The sequence below is a fragment of the Perna viridis genome, chromosome 5 (assembly GCF_037379345.1).
Source record: "Perna viridis isolate PV_CMFRI_1.1 ecotype Kerala chromosome 5, ASM3737934v1, whole genome shotgun sequence".
NCBI lineage: Eukaryota > Metazoa > Mollusca > Bivalvia > Mytilida > Mytilidae > Perna > Perna viridis.
In genome coordinates, this window is record NC_142449.1 from 36,300,219 (window position 1) to 36,318,766 (window position 18,548).

General features: G+C 32.7%; 1 protein-coding gene across 17 annotated transcripts; it reads left to right on the forward strand.

Moving 5' to 3' along the window:
* Positions 1-606: 606 nt before the first annotated feature.
* On the forward strand, positions 607-16,893 carry LOC148617279 (uncharacterized). 17 transcript variants are annotated; one of them, XM_088584853.1, is made up of 6 exons: positions 607-1,177; positions 1,728-1,788; positions 2,395-2,710; positions 3,552-4,320; positions 5,803-5,898; positions 8,193-16,893. In XM_088584853.1, exons 4-6 carry the CDS (start codon positions 3,606-3,608, stop codon positions 11,297-11,299), a joined length of 3,918 nt encoding a protein of 1,305 aa, XP_088440979.1. In that variant the 5' UTR covers positions 607-1,177; positions 1,728-1,788; positions 2,395-2,710; positions 3,552-3,605; the 3' UTR covers positions 11,300-16,893. The 17 variants fall into 17 exon arrangements, with proteins under 17 accessions (XP_088440979.1, XP_088440984.1, XP_088440983.1 ...); XM_088584858.1 differs by having other exon boundaries at positions 2,518-2,710; XM_088584857.1 differs by having other exon boundaries at positions 2,523-2,710.
* Positions 16,894-18,548: the final 1,655 nt, after the last annotated feature.

Below are 18,548 nucleotides of genomic sequence, written 5' to 3' on the forward strand. Positions count from 1 at the left end.
TTCTATAGTAAAGCATAGGACACTTACCCTACAGGTGCACCTGGTCAATGCTCCCAGTTTTTAGTGGAGTACATTTATGTCCTTTGTTATGTATGTCTGTTTTCCATGTCTGGTCTTTGTCCCTCGATTACATTCTTGTGATTTTCACTAGAACCTTGGCTCCCTTTGATCACTCATTGAAAAGTGTGGCATTTTATATATTTTACCATATTGCAAACTATTAAAAAACTGGCCCATAAAATTTCTTTAAAATTTGTATTAAGACAGCTTAGACTGTTTATCTGATATATGCATTCTTTCACATTTCAAAAAGAAAATTTGGGGTCACTAAACATTTTATCTTGCAATATTAATTTCTATGGAATATTTCCCCGCCAAATTATCCCCCCTTGAAAAAAAGCTTTTTTAAATTAATGTTTGTATTAATTTTACCACATATAGTTTTATGTCAAAAAATCATTTTGCATTCTACTCCTCTTTTTGCAGCTCATGGGTGGATCCAGTGACTTTGTGAAAGAGGAGAGGGAGAATGGATTTTTCGATTTTGAATACTCGCAGTACACAGGTACCAGTATCGTATTGTATATCCCTGAGCGGGTGTACGTCAAAACATGGATGCCATAAAAATATAGTGCATTTTCTTTTTGCCTCTCTACAAACTAATGTTTTGTCAAAAGACATGAACAATGACTTAAAAAATAGAGCAAACATCACACTGTAAGATGAAGAACTTTTTTAAAAGAAAATCTAACATAATATCATAAAAATGTTCCACTGAAAAGGTTGGTTAGGTGAGTGCAAAACGAAAGTGAAAGTAGGGAAAATGGCTATTTATAGTTCAAGACTACTTTTCTGTCCAATCTTCGTGGACTCACCCTATTTTCTTTGCAGGAAATTATTTTTTCACATGTCCTTAGAAATGCTACATAAGTGAAAGTTTTATTGAATCAATTTACATATTTTTTAAAAAATCCTAAAAATATGCACTTCACTATAGAAGTCTATGGCCGTATGGGAAAATTAATACGATACTGAGACCATAAGTATGTAAATGCAAATGCAGTCAAAGCCCGTCTCTGAATTATATTAGGGTGAACTGCACCCCTGTTGCTGTATATTTAATGAGATCTGCAGTAGATGCTGTGTCTGAATGATGAAAGGTGAAGTTCTTGCAAATGTACGTAGGCCTAGGTGTCAAATTTCCACATCAAATTTTGGAAATTCCATGATGTCACACTTGACTCCATTAAATGTGCATGGATGATTGTGTACTAACTATTTTCATGCATTTTCTGTTTGGATAATTATCAGGTCCTGGTAAGAATGGTGCTTGTCAGTCACCTATATAGCCATGACAGCAGTGTTAGTATTTTCTAATAATTATGTATCACTTATTTTTTTTTCTGTTTGAGACCTTTTATAATTTTCTGTTGATGAATATAAGTGCATGTGATTGTTTTTTATGACTGCAAATTCATTGCTATTTCAGTTAGTTTGAAGCAACATCAAATTCATCAATTTTAAAATTTAACAAAACATTTCTTAATTTACCTGGGTAATTAAGCAATATACATGTACATTTGTATGTGTTTTTACAAGCATGGGAGATAATTCTGCTTGTTCAGTTGAATCCACAGCAAAATCATACCAGACTTTAAAATTGAAACTCACTGTTTCTTTACCAAACACTCAGGTTTAAGATATATAACTTCCATTACTAATTCCAGATAGATCAGACTTCTCACTTAAGACGCACACTTACAAGAAGTCTGAGAAATTCTATATTTGGTAAGGAACAAGTAGAAGTAAAGTACCTGTTAAAGTTCTCTTTCACCAATTATATTAGATATTTGCTTTCTTACTGTATAGCAGGCAATTTTGTGGTGTGCTTATTTTGGCGTATTTTAGCTGTCTGCCTTAAAAAGCCAAAATGAATTCGGCAATATTGGAACTCTTGGCTGAGGTACTAAATGCACCACATATCACCTGCCAAAATTTAAAATGCTAAAAATGTTCATATACACTGTACCTTTTTGCTTCAAAATTGTTAAATTTTACGCACCCTGAAAAAATAACCTGCAGTACAGTTTTACAATATCCTTCTGTCTTGTCTGTGGATTTTGGGAAGACAATGAAGCAAATTGTCAGGGAGAGAGTTTTTGAAACTTGACAAACTTTGCATGATTTTGAAGTACTGTAAATTGTTTATATTAAAGTTCATCATGATAATATTTTCATATATTTGCCAGAAATGCAATTTCAAATTTTGTAGTTTTGAAAACAAATCTTGCATTGATAATAAAGAAATTCCATGTGACTTCTAATTATTGAGGATTTTAATCAATCACATTTTTCGCAATGATAAAAACATTGCAGTAATTTCTCAATTTGCAGTATTCTTTGTATTGGAGGTGAATTATGGGTAACAAAAATACATTTGTACATGCACATGTACATGTACGAAAAATAATCAAGGGATACAAAAATTGAGCAATAATCAAAAGAATATATTCCAAGGATAGACTAGACAGGAAAAACCGACTCAAAAACTGGTAGCATGGACCCGGTGCATCGGTGGGATGAAAGATCATGTAAGAGGTTGGAATTTCATTCCTACATACGCCAAAGTTAGGATGGCACCAATTCAGAAAATATTTGCCAGGAAACTGCAGCATTGCTGGAATAAATGGACAGAGTGCTTTATATCAGGGTATATGATATTAACATTTTATGAACCTTGCTCTATCAGGCAAGTTGATGACAATTCTAATTGCCCAAATTGAAATCTAGGTTAAATAGAAACATGTAAGATTTGGTTGTTCTCTGGGCATTTTTACATGTACTTCTAATTTTACTTGTCTGGAAAGTAGTTTTACTTGTCCTGGGGAATAAGACAACCTTTTACCTGTCTGAAAGGCAGATTCACTTGTCCTGGGGAATAGGACAACCTTCTACCTGTCTGAAAGGTAGTTTCACTTGTCCTGGGGAATAGGACCTTTTACCTGTCTGAAAGGCACATGTAGTTTCACTTGTCCCAGGGAATAGGACAACCTTTTACTTTATGCTCTGTATTATGTTCATGTATATTTTTGCATATCACTCTACTAAATTATTAAATTGTTGCATTCTTCACTTTTGTGTAATCATAACATGGAATATATGGAAAAAGAAAAAATGACTGAATCTGATTTTTTTTAATTTTGAAAGGCAAATGAGCAGGAGGGTGAGTGACCCTTTTTAAGTGGTCTAAAGGAAACTATGACTATCACATGTACAAGTGTGCATGAGGTAAAGATAGTATGGTATAGTGGGTAATTTTCACAGGGTGCTAATTTTGGTGTTTTTTGGCGATCAGTTTGTAAACACCAAAATAAATTCTGTGTAATATTTACTCGGAGCTTCATACTTTGTACTTCATTCACACTACGTAGCATCTGCCAGAATCATCCCAAATTTTTGGCAAACTTTTTTTGCCTCAAAATTGCCAAATTTTACACCTGGCAAAATAACCAGGTATATGGTAGTCACATTATATTTTTTCTTTGTTTCAGATTAAAATGTGAATAAGAAGCCATAGAATAATAAAAGACTTGCAATAAAAAAAAATGGCGGAAGAGGAGAGTGCGTCAACTTCTAATTCAAGTTTAAACAATGTTGCTAGATTGGCGTATGTTGCCAATACTGTAATAAGGAAACTTTTACAAAAAACAGTGGTATTTGAGCTTGCTGGAAAGAAGGCCGGTGCCACTACCTTGGGCAATGCTTATCATGAAGAGAAAAAGCGATTGTCAAAAGAACCAATGTCAGAGTTACTGAAAGACCATGTTAACAAGAACTCTCACCTGTATAGATTGCTTACTCCTGATGAAAGAAATTTTATTTCAGATGACGCAGTTGATGATTTTGATTTTGAATTTGATATACATCTGTTGTACAAGATTTTACGATATTTGGAATTAACACTTCGACCAACAAGAGGCTGGGGTGACGACATTCCACCTATGTGGAACGAACATACCATAGGAGATGATGTTGAACGTATCAGAGGTCTATGGAATGATATTGTCTATAGAAGCAACACTGGTGTCTCTGATGATGACTTGGACAAGTACTTTTGTATGTTTGATGACATTGCGATTATGTTTGAAAACTATTTTGATAAGCCATATGGGAAATTTAAAAAGATGGTTAAAGAAGCAAAGGAAAAAATTATTGATCAGGAAACAGAGAATGAGATCATTTCTGAAATGAAAGATTTAGCTATTAGAGAAGCTCAGTATGGGTCCATTGATAGATATATCTTTGTACCAAAATACACAGGTTAGTTAGTTATTTTGAGAAATGTTGCTTATATAATATTTTCATTCTTTTATGTTCCTGACAGTTCACGTGACTTAGAGCATTCTTCTGTTGCATTGTTACAGTGTAAGAAAAGTCAAGGGAACAATGATTACAATGTTAATACAAAAACAACGCAATCCAGGCACAAAGACCTAACAAAGAAAATAGACACACACAACAATGAACATGAAATAACCAAAATTACATGCTCATAGAAACAAAATATGTATGAGCAACCAGGTCTCCACTAAAAACTTGGAGCAGAGACCTAGTGCACTGGTAGGGTATTTGTGAGTCTTTTCTAGAAATGCATGCACACATGACTCTTTGTTTTCAAGGAAGGTAAGCATTCAGCTAGTGAAATATTAAACTTTCAAATTTGATTTAAACACAATTTTTGGACTAATTATTATATTTCTTGAATATATTTCTTTTTTAGATGATATTAAATTGTACTGAGACTTCAAAATTCTATTTTGATTGTGCACAGTACTGGAAAAAAAATGTGTGGCTAACACTATTAGTTAAAGTTACCTCCCGTACACTGTATAACACTGGAGGTACAAGGAGTACTCAAGGAAACCAAGATTCTGGTAGAAATCAAAAGAAATTTTATCAAGGGAAAAGACCAGACATGGAAAACATACACACACAACAAAGAACATAAAATAACCAAAATAATACAAAGTAACAAAAGTAAATGAGCAACTCAGACTCCACTAAAAACTGAGAGCATTGACCAGGTGCACCGGTAGGGCAAGTGTCCTCTGCTTTTCTAGAAACGCCTGCTAAAATTATGAATAAATTATCAGTCATATTGATATTGTAAATTCAACATGCTGTACACATGTTACAAAGAACTACCTTTCATGAACAGCTTAAGAACCGAATTATGCATATACATGCATGAAGTTCAAGATTAAAAAATAATTGTATACAAGAAGCTTTCAAAACAAAAACAAAAATATCAAATTAGGAAGTCAAAACCAGCACCACTAAGTTCTATTTCAATAGGATATCAAAGTGGCTACATTTTTGTTGTCCATTTTTTATACAAAAAATGAAGCCTCAGTGTTTCAGGGGTTTCAAATTTTGAGCTTTGACAAATTTCAATAAACTGTATATTTTATATAGATTTAGTAATCATCTATATATTTATGAATACATGAAAGGTTTTGAGTTAAATTTTGTGGATATTTTAAACAAAGTGGTGAGGTATCTTGTGATGCCCTCCGAAGAGTTGCATGTCCGTCTGTTCATCTGTCTGTCCTCTGATGTTGTCTAGATGATAAATTGAGAATAATCAATGAATTTTTATTACTAATATAAACAGGTCTAAGTTCAATTTCAGCAAATCATGGTTCTTGAGTTAGGCTATTTTGAACATTTTGCCATCCCCCTTTTTTCACAATTATGTCGCGTAGTATCACATAATGTTCTGTTAATGGGCTATTTTTTCAGGAGATGTAAAGATGTATGAATTCTTCAGAAAGGTGATTTTAAAGCCAGCATATCATAATTCTACCTATGTCAGGAGAATTCCTGAAGATGTTCAAGGTATGAATGTATTCAGTAAAAGAATGCACTAAAACAATAAAACTAAGTATCAGTATTTGTAAGAATCATGCAAATTCTGTAATATCTGATACACCCCAAAAAAAAGACTGCGTATTTTTATTTTTGTTATTAAGTTGCTTTATAACTCTATATGATGAAATGTATTGTCATTTATTCCAATCTGTCTTCTCTTAGGAGATAATTTACATGGAAAACAGTTTCTATTGAATTTTAATGTCAATTCTATAGTGCATTCTATATAACTTTTATATCCTAAGAACATGGTTTCTATGAAAAGTCACATAATATATTCTGTTGACTTAAGCATTTTAAGTAAACTATCAAAATTAAAAATTTGTAGGCTTTCCAACCATGTAGCACATTTTGCATAATTCTTAGCTGGAGTGTTATTTAAAAACAAACAAAAACAAAGAGAAAAATGGGGAAATACTAGTATTTTGAACTAATTTAAAAAAAACTTTTTGGCATATTGTTTTACTACTGGTTGTCTGTCTAGTTTTTGCTTGATAACTCAAAAATGCTTGCACTGGTCAATTGAAGCAAAATTTTGGGAAAGTTTTTATATCCATAGTTGTAAGCTCCCATTAATTCTTATAAAAAAATCAATTTTTAGTTTTCAGATTAATGGATTTATTCATAAAAAGGGGTGTTTTCCTGTTTCAGCTCAAAAACCTAAAAAAAAACCACTTGCACCAAATATGAAACATCCATAGTCTTAAGCTCCCATTAATCTAAAAAATTCTAAATTTTCATTTTCAGGTTAAAGAAATTCATTTATAACAAAGAAAGGGTGTTAACAGTTTTCACTGATTTCACATAATAATTCAATTTCAGAAGTAACAAGCTTTCTTATTGTATTAAAAGTTTTGTCCATTTCTCATAGACCAAATTTTGTAATGTGGCTGTGATGTCATCAACCTTTTTTGATCATATACTCATTGAATTTTGATACTAAAATTAAATTATAAGGAATTACTGCCACATTTTTTTGGTCTATTTGAAATTACTCTGTTGCACATTTTTAAAATAACCTTCTACACAGGTTATATATTGTGAGGATTGGTAGAAAATCTACTTAGCAGCTCAGTGAAAAGTTGCTTATTTATTGTGTTGGCTAAATGTCAGTAGACAAACCTTTTATGTGCTAGGTCATCATCTGTGTCTCCCAGACAAAAATATGTTTCTAGGTTAGTCCTACTATGAGTGCTTTGGCCAAACGAATATGTTCATGTGCAGTTCCGGGGCATTATTTTGTGTGGTTTAATGTAGAGTTCTTAGGATGTGGATGTATTTTCCCTTTTATGTGTATAATACTCAGCCTCTTCATCACCAGCTATAATCTTTGGAAGCAAAAAATCCTTTGAGTATCACAGATTTACGTATAGAGTAACAAGACTGTAATACTCTGTATTCTTCACTTGTAAATGTGATAATGTTGGGAGGTGGAACTAGTGTTCATCCCCCCTAAAATTATGAAAATATATTTTTGCAAGACATTTTTTTATTAATACTGTTCTCCTGAATTCCTGGATCTGCTCATGGTGATGATTGATAATCTGTCATCTTACAATGTCTGCTAATATTTCAATATAAAAACATCTTGCCAGATGACAAGAAAGGTGAAACTTTTTGTATATTATGTTCTGGAATACTACATTGATGTCTTTTCTGTTAAACAAGTAAAAACTCTTATATACCTTGATTATCCAAGATAGTGGTTTATTTACTCAAAATAAGTTAAAGTTACAGTCTGTAAGTGTTGCCGGAAATTATGCTCATCATTAGATTATGTTGGGCAAGGCGAAAATAAGTATAATTGCCAGTTGTCAAAGATGATATTTAATTCTGCAATAAAGGACATGAATTATAAATGGAATGAAAACAATGAATAATATATGAAATAAATTCAAATATCAATTATTTTACAAAGATTATTACAATTGACTAACCTGCAATAAAGAATGTCGATAAGACGATCCACTCTGGTGAAAGTCGAAGTGCAGAATGACAATTTAATAAAAGAAAAGTAAAGTCTGTGCAGCGGGAACCTGTTAGCGGAGAGCGGTCCACTCAACCGTCACATGATGATTACAATAACAATGATTATGATTAATGAGATGAAGATGGAATGTATAGGAATATACTCAAAAGTAAATAAGATAATAAACGAAAGTATATTTAGGAATTAAATAAATGTATAACAACCAAAAATATACCAAAATATATATAAATATTTATACTGTGACATAAGGAACACATTTTTCTATTTTTAGAACACATTAACGAGCAGATACAAAAATGGAAAACAGCTGATAAACTGTGTGTATTGACAACTTCTAGCCATCATGTTGTGGATGCTGTCAAGAAAAATAACTTTGTAACTGTCACTGGGTGTCCTGGATCTGGAAAAACATTTCTGGCCAGGCATGCTGCCCTGGAATTAAGAAAGGAGTTAGTACATTATGAAATTATTCCCATTGAAAATCTAACAGAGTTGATTGATTTTTATGAACCTGGTAAATATATTGTGTTTGTAATTGATGATATTGGTGGCAAATTTGCTGCAAATTCACAACTGATTGAACAGTGGCAACAAATTTTGCCTGCCATTCAGGCAATTGCCTTTGACAATAACTGTAAGGTAATAGCTACATGTAGGTCAAATATTTATAATGATGAGAAATTTGAATTGCTGTCCCCTTTCAAATCATATGAACTAAATGTATCAGCAGACAAGTTTAAATTATGTAGGTTAGAGAAACAAATGTTCATAAATGTGTTTGAACTTACTAATATAGACGTTGATATTCTTCCAGACAAATGTGATTATTTTCCACTTATTTTCTCTTTGTGTAAAAGTCTTCAAGAGGATGGGAAAGTTTTTGGGAATCCCATTGATGTTTTTTGTAATGATCCTTGGAGTGTAATGAAAAATGAGCTAGATAATATGTTTAGAAGAATAACTGAGGAGGAATTCAAATTAAAGATATGCAGTCTTTTCCTTTGTATTCTCCTAAACAATAAGTTGAAGGAATCTTGGTTTACTCAAGGCAGTAAAATTACATCTTACCAAAGAGACACCTTAGAAGAGGCATTTAAATGGTGTGGACTGCATATGGAAACATCAAAGTTAGATGTGAAAGATGCTCTGGGAAAATTAGAAGGGACATTTGTGGTGAAGGAATGTGGAGAATATAGAATAATACACAACAAGGTCTTTGATTGCCTTGCACATTATTTTCCGCAGAAAATTGGACAGTGTCTAATTAGAAATGGCAACTGGCATTTGATTCACGAGAGATTGGTTTGGCGACACTCTCAAGCTTCATCAGTCAGTAGTATTGAATTTATGATCCAAGTTCCTGATGATGATTTATGCCGGGATTATTATATTTCAAGGTTGGCAATAGACATGTCTACCAGTAGAGGTGGATTGACCATTGGGAATCCTAACATGAAAGATTTAGCCTTTAGAAAGAATGTTTTGATTGACTATCTTGAGAAGATGTCTTTATCCCAAAGAATAGCACTTGCTAAAGAAAAAAGTGCTTCTGGTACAAGTCTCTTAGCATTGGCTTGTCAACATGGTTATCCCGAGATTGTTCAGTGGTTGTTGAATTATGGAGCACCAGTCGACCTTTGTACTTTTGATGGGAACTCACCACTTCATTTTGCAGCTAAGATTGGAAACATGGAGATTCTAATGTCCTTATTGGAAAAAGGTCCCAATGTTAATATTCAGAACAACAAGGGCCTGACTCCATTGTTTCTTGCAAGTGAAAATTCTCATATTGAAATTGTAGCAGCATTACTCAGTAAGGGTGCAGATGTTAATCTCAGCGAGTTTGAAGGAGAAACACCTCTAAGTATTGCCTGCTATAAACAGTATACTGAAATTGCACTTATGCTGCTGAAACATAACATTAATGTGAATCAGAGTATTATTACTGGTGATACTGCACTTCACACTGTTTGTGAAAATAACAATGAAACACTAATAAGCGCATTGTTGGAAAAAGACCCTGATATGACCTTGTTAAATGCTAATGGAGAAATTCCTCTTACAGTTCTTGTTGAAAATGGTACCCCTAGTGGTGTTGCCATGTTGTTGAAGAAGGACTTTGATGTTGACACTGCTTCTTGGCTTTCCGACAGTGCTTTGATTAAAGCTTGCAAATTACGTCAAGATGATAAATTGAGCCCGGTAGAGAAAGTCCGCATGCTATTAGAGAAGGGCTCAGATGTCAATCAAATGGGCGGAAATGGAAAAACACCATTGATCCTTGCTTGTGAAAGTGACAGCGCTGATATTGTAAGATTGCTTCTGGATGCTGAATGTGATGTTGATGTATGCAACAAATTTGGAGAAAGTCCCCTATGTATAGCTTGTGAGCATGGTAATGCTGAGATTGTGAAGATGCTGTTGGACAAGAATGCTGATGTAAACTTGTGTGACGATGATTCTCCTCTTACAATTGCAAGCCAGAGGGGGCACTCAGATATTGTAAGTATGCTGATGAAGGTTGATACAGATATAGATTGGGTGGACAAAGATGGATGCACTCCCTTGATACTGGCATGCCAATCAAGTAATTTTGAAATTGTAGTTGAATTGCTTGAGAGAGGGGCTGATCCAAATCAAAGAGATAATGACGGCACATCCCCACTGTACTGGGCATGCTGTCAAGGAGATTTGGATATTGGGCAAAAACTGTTGGAGAATGGGGCTAATGTGAATCTTCCAGATAATGATGGTCTTACACCACTTCATGCAGCCTGTCATGAGAAGCATAGTAATCTTGTCCGCCTTTTGATTGAACACAAGTGCAATGTTAATGTTGAAATGTATGATGGAGATCGTCCCATATTTTCGGCTGCCTGGGCAGGAAGTGCAGAAATTGTGGATCTTCTGCTGACAAATGAGGCTAATACAAATATGTTTTTGAAAAGCAAGAATGCAATAAAGGCTGCTTTGAAAAATCATGCTTCTAAATCCATTGGCGGTATACAAAGAGACTGGTATGATGACTTAATGGAGAAAGGTTCAACATCGGTTAAACTTTATATGGAGAAGAAATCTCCTGATTTCCTGTTAGAAGTCATCACTGGATCACACCCAATGCACATTGCTTGTTTCATGGGTCACACTGAAGTTGTTAACTGCCTGATAAGTCACAATGTTGATGTAAATATTCAGAAAAAGGATGGCACAACTCCTTTGATCTATGCATGTGAAGTTGGACATGAAGACATTGTTAAGTTACTCTTGAAGAAAGGGGCAGATACAGCCCTAACAAGAACTAAAGGGAAGTCACCAATAGATGTAGCTACAGACAATGGTCATGATGCCATCATGGAAATGTTATGTGGAAAAATATAAAGAAGAAAACTAAGTTATAAATAGATAACATAGCTCAAACTCATTAGAATTGTACAATTCTTGGTACTTGCTTTGTATTAGCATCAAAAACATTTTAAATCAATTAACCAAAAAAAAAATAATTGATAGCCTTTGCTACATTGTTTGAATATTGTTACAACTTGCTGGGAATAAAATGTTGAATTTTTTCAACACTATCTTGTTAAGTTACAGTAATAGTCTTTATAAATATCAGACTGGATGTCATTCATGGATATAAAAGACCTACCAAATTCACTTTAATTTCTAATTCAGAAACAGTTACAGACTATTTTTAAAACAAGTCCTATCTTATCATTTCATTGTTGTACTTTAAGATATAAACTATGAAGATTGTGTCAAGCTCTGATTAGCCACTGACGTGTTAAGGCACTCTAGATCTCTCAGAAAATGCAACAATCTTGCAAACTGGGGACAAATTGATTTTAGGGACGTTAACAATGCTTGACTTATATCTGAGAACTTAGACTTATCTGCAGTGGTTAGTTAGAGAGGAAATGAATGTCTGCTGCTGCATGGAGCTTGAAATTTTTGTTGGCAGTGATTGTAAGGTTTTCTAAAAAATACAAATCTATATCCAGGAAAGGCTTTAGTTGCATTAATATCTCGCAAATCAAGACAGAATGTTGTAATTTTTTCTGTACCACAAATTACGTCTACAATTGCAGGGCCTGAATTTTATATCAATTGGAACTAATATGCAAGTCCTTTACATTTTTTATGAATGCTCGAAGTATGCAACAGATGTAATTAACATAGGGTATTAGATTCAGGGGTTGTATTTGAATTGTAAATTTTTTTTTTCATCAGTGGTGATGTTAACAAATGAATATCAATTTTTAGTTATATGAGATATGTAAGCACCTAGTACTAACTATTACTATAAGTAATGCATTTAAAATTGTTTTTGTGTATTGGTATGTACATTTGTAGGGGAATCCTCCTAATATTATGGGGTAAATTATTTTTTTTTTATTATTATTACAGTAAAAACTTTAATGAGTAAATAAAGTAGTACATGTTGTATACATATGTTAAGTCATTGAGCTGGAGCTGGCATGTCATTTAAATGCTAGTAGATCTTAGTTTGTACATTTGTGTAATTTATATTCAGTTTCTTTATTTCCAATGTAATGAGGTAATCCCACCTTTCTGAACTGATTTTTAGGTGTGTTCTTTTGTGTAATATTTTTTCCACAGTAGCCAAATTTTAAAGGGAGAGGGTTGTGATCAGGCCAAAGTACTTCAATTCCATCACATTTTTTGTGTCTATCCCAAGTCAGGAATTTCTGGCCTCTGTAAGTCTTATTTCACTTTCACCTTTAGTTCATTTTTATGTTGCTTGAATATATAGGGGCAACTCTTTTGTTTTACCTGTGTATAATGATGTTTTGGGGCCAGCTGCAGCCTGCCCTGTGGTATGAAGGTTTCCTTGTCATTCATTGAAGACCAATGGATGGCCTTGGGCTGACATTTTCATCCCTGTGGGGTTGTTGTCTCTTTGACATGTACACCATACCTTGATTTTTTAAAATTTTACTTCTACTCAACTATTGAAATCACCTTTCTGTGTGTCCAAATTTCGCCACAGTTATCTGGGCCCTCAATGAATTGGTTGGTTTCAGATTTGGTATTTGTGTCTTAATAAAGATTAGGGGGTGGACTGGTGGAGATATTTCATACCTGCTTCACTCCCATGGACCACTATCTCCCACCCTCTTTACCACTGATTCCCAAACCCCTTCATTTTACCTTGGTTATTGTTCCCAGCCATAATTTCCACTTCCGGATTTTTCACAAAGAATGGATTAAATTCAAATTTAATGTATGGCTTTACATAGATTGAACACAAGTTGTAAGTAATTCTGGCTGCTGTCCGATATCAACTGCCTGTACAGTTTTGGGTATACCTACCATGAGAACTCCATGTTTGGTATTTGTGAACAAAATTACGTTTTAGTAAAAAGCTTTTATAATATGTTTTCTATGTAATTATGTCTGTTCATAAATATTTTGGTTTATGAGTCAATAAGTGTTACTGATTTTAATATGTTAACCATTTACCAGTTTTTGACATTATCCTTGATATTTCTTTCAAATTACTTTTTACATGTTACTTTTCACCGGAGTGTTCATAATTTTAGTGCTATATCTGCCATATAAAGCAATATTATTGTTTTTGATGTGCCATTTTTTTATTGACATGTACTGGCGTGCATTGATGTTGTAGTTTTACATTTACTTATGTTTTTTTGCTAGTTTGCTTAATTTGGTGCATAACAGTGTATTGTATATGAAAAAAATAGTGAATTTTTATCTGTTTTTGTTGTATTGTATGGTTGTGTTATGTTTTTGTTTTTTGAACAAGTGAATTTCATCAGCACTAATTTGTAAATCATAACAAATATATATTTCCAATCAAATCATTTTTTTTATTTGAACCAAACTCCACTTAGACATATTTTACAAGTGTTACAGCTTTGGTTATATGCAAGCACTTTATGTGAATCAAAAATTTTAAAATTCAATACAGAAAAAAGACAATGTGTCTAATGGTTAAATAATAACCAATAACCAAGGTTAAATTGACACCTTTATTGTCCAATTGTGTTTTAAACTTGTGAAGGTTGCCAATTGTGAAGCAGGACATACTTACCATTCTGGAGCACCTGATGTCGTTCCCATTGTTTTGTGGTTCATATTGCAAGTGCCTTAGTTTTTTTGTGTGCTGCATTGTTTATGTTATCTTCAGTTTTTACTTGTATTCGACCTTTTTCATATTCCGAACTTTGACTTCATTTAAAAAAAAAAATTATATGCAAAGGGAAGTAACTCTCCAACTTGACAGATTGGTTTACTCTCCGATTTGAGCAATGGACATCAGTAGACTTCAAATTTGAATATTTTATTTGTCAAATAAGTACTTAGATACTTTTGAATAATTTATTTCTAAACATTTAGGTACTTACTGAAGTCAGTGTCAGTTTTAGTTTCAAAGAAAATTGTGAAAATTGGCAAATGAAATTTGGGCCAGGGAAAGTTAGGTACTTAGTTACACTTTCCCGTGGCAAGTTGAAAACTTCATATGCTGTAAGAATTTGTTTTGTTAGGAAAGCAGTCATTGACTGTGGGATAGTTAATTTTATATGGATTTTTCCCGAGGAAACATCAATTTCTGAAAAATCCTAGAACACTGCATAACCAAACTGGGATGTCATGTGTTAATTGGTTACCTCCCTTTGAGAAACTTGTTAAAATACCTTGCATTCCATTAATATGAAAAAGGACTATAATATTTTATTCTGTTGTCTATAATATGCATGTATATCATCTCCATTTCCTGTTTTCACATTTTTGCCATATTTTTTTATTGTGGTGAAATTGAGTTATTCTTCTATTTTGATTCTCGGGTACTTTTGGAGGGGTGGTGATTTAAAACACGCTATTATAAACAAGTTTATTTTAAAGCTATTAATCTTTGTGATTTAGGATGATGGTCAGTTAAGTTTGTTGGCTGCTTATTGTTAATGTCATGGCAAAAAATCTCTCTAACACACATTCAATAATAATTTTGACTTATGCCTGACAATTTAATATTTTTCCTTCTTTTTAATATTTGCCAAAATAAATTGTTGGCAAAAAAGTTGGTGTACATATGGATAAAAGCATATGATGATAGATTTATCAAATCTTTTTGAAATAAGGCATAACACTTTTGTTGAAATGCACAAAAATAACATTTAAAGGCAGATAATTCTTCTGTCGAAATTCCAATCAAATTTCTAAAACTTCTCTTCAAAAATTTCTCAGTGGTTATAAATATAGAGTGCTGGTCATTTTGAAGAGTTGGAGAAAACATTAGTTTTAGAGGTGATTTTTATTAGTAAGTACTATTCTGTGTAAGAATCAGGCAGTGGGTGGCACGTCATTTTCTCAATTTGGTCTTTTTTGGCACAACTGTTTTGAATACATCTTGAAAACAAATGAAATGTTACATAGATATTGCAATGAGATATTTTTGACTGCTCATTTAGGGAAAAAGTGTCAGAAAGGTTTCCCACCTTTTTTCCATAGTGCATTTCAACAAAATTTGACCTATCAATATCTTAAGAATGGAAACTTAACAAATGCTTTGATGGTGATTTCTGTAGGCTAAAATGTATAAAAACTTATATTATGCAATATAAAAGCTATGAATTTTTGCCTGATTCTTAGACAGAGACGTACTTAATACATTTATATATATGGATTTTTATGTGCATGTTCAATATATTTATTTTTATGTGTTTTATTTGATTGTAACCAAAATTTCTTCAACTTTATTCATATTTTTCAATAACAAACCTGTTTCATTTTTCGTGCAATAATTTCTTAATTGATTGCATTTAGAAAAAGAAACTTAAAAAGAAAAAAAAAAGGCCTTTGGCCAAATGTTTTTTTTAATAGGTTGAAAAAGACAATTATATACCTTAAAAATATTCTCTGAGGAATTTTAAAACATAAAAAAGTATTTAGAAATATCATAAATTCTAAATTTTCTATAAAATTAAATTGTATAGCAGATTGTGACCAAAGGATAAAAGTTCTTGTTGTATAAGCCACAATCTGAAAGTTCTAAAAAAATCTGTCCTAACAAGATATCAGTTAAAATGTATTTTGAACCTTGGTAAACCAAACACCTGTCTAAGCTGAAATAATAGTAAATTTCATAAGAGGTTCAGTTTAGACAAATTTTACTGTAGCACTGTTATATTCAGGATTATGGTTTAAGGCTTTGTAACATACTCATTATAATCATTAATATGTAACTTACATGTATAACTTATAAACATTATTATCCTTTGAAACTGAAAATTTAGAAATTATTGCTACATGTATTAGTAAAAATGTGTTTGTGATGTTATACTACATGTAGTTTCTCTATTGATTCAGTTTACATTACAAACATGCAAAAAAAAACAGCAAAGTATTATATGAATCTGAAATTATTTTGTACTTTATAGCATCGGTAAAAATGCTTTATGAAACTATAACCCCTATTAAGAGGTTAGTCATGTCACCATGGTACCTACATTACATTACAAGAGAGTTAAAAAAGGAACAAATTATGTAGTAGAAGTAAGCTTGAAAATTTAACTATCTACAAAATAATTCCAAATTTGAATAATATACTGGTCTCTGCAGTCTTTTTTATCATTGTTCAATTTACAGTACAATGAAACATTTCTTAACCAAAACCCTTGATAAACCAGAAACCTGTCAAAACACAAATCCTTAATAGAAACTGTCTAAATCCAAATCCTTGATAAAATCTGTCTAAACCCAAATCCTTAATAAAAACTGTCAAACTTTTAAAGTCCCTTTACATCAGTGTCAATCCATTTTAAACCTGTGTTTACCAGACACCTGTCTAAACTGAACAAAACATTCAATCCAAGACAGGTTCTGCTATACATTAATGCAATAATTTTTGAATTTTCAGGTGAACTTCCATCTGAGAGAAAAAAATTGTATCTTAATAACTTATTCAGATTAATAAAGATATAGTAATGTAAGTTTTTTTATATGACTAGCCATGCAGTCTGTACCTTGTTATGGATGCTTACCCTACCGCTGCACCTGTCCTCACTCTCAATTTACTGTTTCTCATTTACTTATTTGCCTGTTTTCTTTTTTGTTATTTCATGTTCTTTGTTGCTTGTGTTTATATTCTTATTCTATTTGTTATTCTTTGATTATGTTCTTCTCTTATTACCCTTTTGAATCCTGGTTCCCGTAATTTCCCTTTTAAAGCTTGCAATTTTGATGTCACCACAAGTCATATACTACTCTAAATCAATCAAGGCTATCTTGATGCTGCAGACAGGTATCAGGATTGGCAGACACAGACAGACGGACAAGGCAAAAACTATATGTCGATCCAACACATATGGGTGAGGCATTTTTTCAAACTTAGCAGCACTATGTCTTTTCCCAATGATTTACAAACTGTTTTGGTCCAGCATTTTTACATGCCTGTCTGATGCCAATGTGTTGTAGTATATTGGTATATTTGTTTTCGAGTTATGGGACTTTGATTACCAGTGAACGAAGGGGAACAGTCATAGCTGTTGTTTTTTGTTTTGCTGTATTTTTAATCTCTTTGTGAAGCAACTAATTTACACAATAACTTACGCCGCCCTTCCGTCTGTCTGTCAGTAAAATTTGTTGGTGCATTTCCTCTGAAACTGTTTTGGTATTTCTTGTTTCCATTTCTGGTAGGATTTGATGGTTATCAAGTGTACATGTGCATGCTATACTGTCATTTGGATTCAACCATTTTTAGCTCACCTGGCGTCGTAGTGAACAGTTTCTTCAAACATTTTGAGGAACATTTTTTGCTGTTTTTGATATTATTACTTTCAAAAATCTTCTTTTCATAAACTACAATATAAAATTCAGTATTTTTGTTTTTAGGGTATCCTTAACAAAATGACCGTTTGGATTTTTGATCGGTTAAAAAGCATGGCTGCCCTTACTAAAAATAGAACATAGGGGGTCGTACAGTAGTTTTTTGCATATATCTCATGTATAGGTTTGGCCTAATTTTCTGAAATATCCTTATTATACATGTAAAGCCTACAAAAGTCCCAAGGGCTCAAAGTTGTCAGACGACTCCATGTAAGGGTTATTGCCCTTGAGAGGTGAAAAATGAAATGACTTTTTTGCAGTTTTCAGCCTATAGCTTAAAAACTATGATAGATAGAATGAAACTTTCAATGCTGAAATGATTCTTATTATAAGGCCTACAAAAGTCTCCATGGATCAAAGTCGTCAGACGACTCCATGTAAGAATTATTGCTCTTGAAAAGCAAAAAAAATACGGTTTTTGCAGTTTTCAGTAAATATCTTGAAAACTATAATTATAAAATAGAATGAAACTTTCGATTGATGAAATGATCCTCATGAGAAGTCCTACCAAAGTCTTTATGGAGTCAAAATTGTCGGACAACTTCTTGTTAGGGTTATTGCCCTTGAAAGGCAAAAATTTTACCAGGTGAGCGATTCAGGCTCTTGGGAGCCTCTTGTTATACATATGGCCACATAAAGGATTCATATTTTATTTTAATAATTTTAATTATGGACTTCACGGTGTAATATCAAGTTTGTATTTTCTTTACAATGAGAAACAGTCTAATAGTACCCCTTCTCATCCAAAAGGTAATATTGG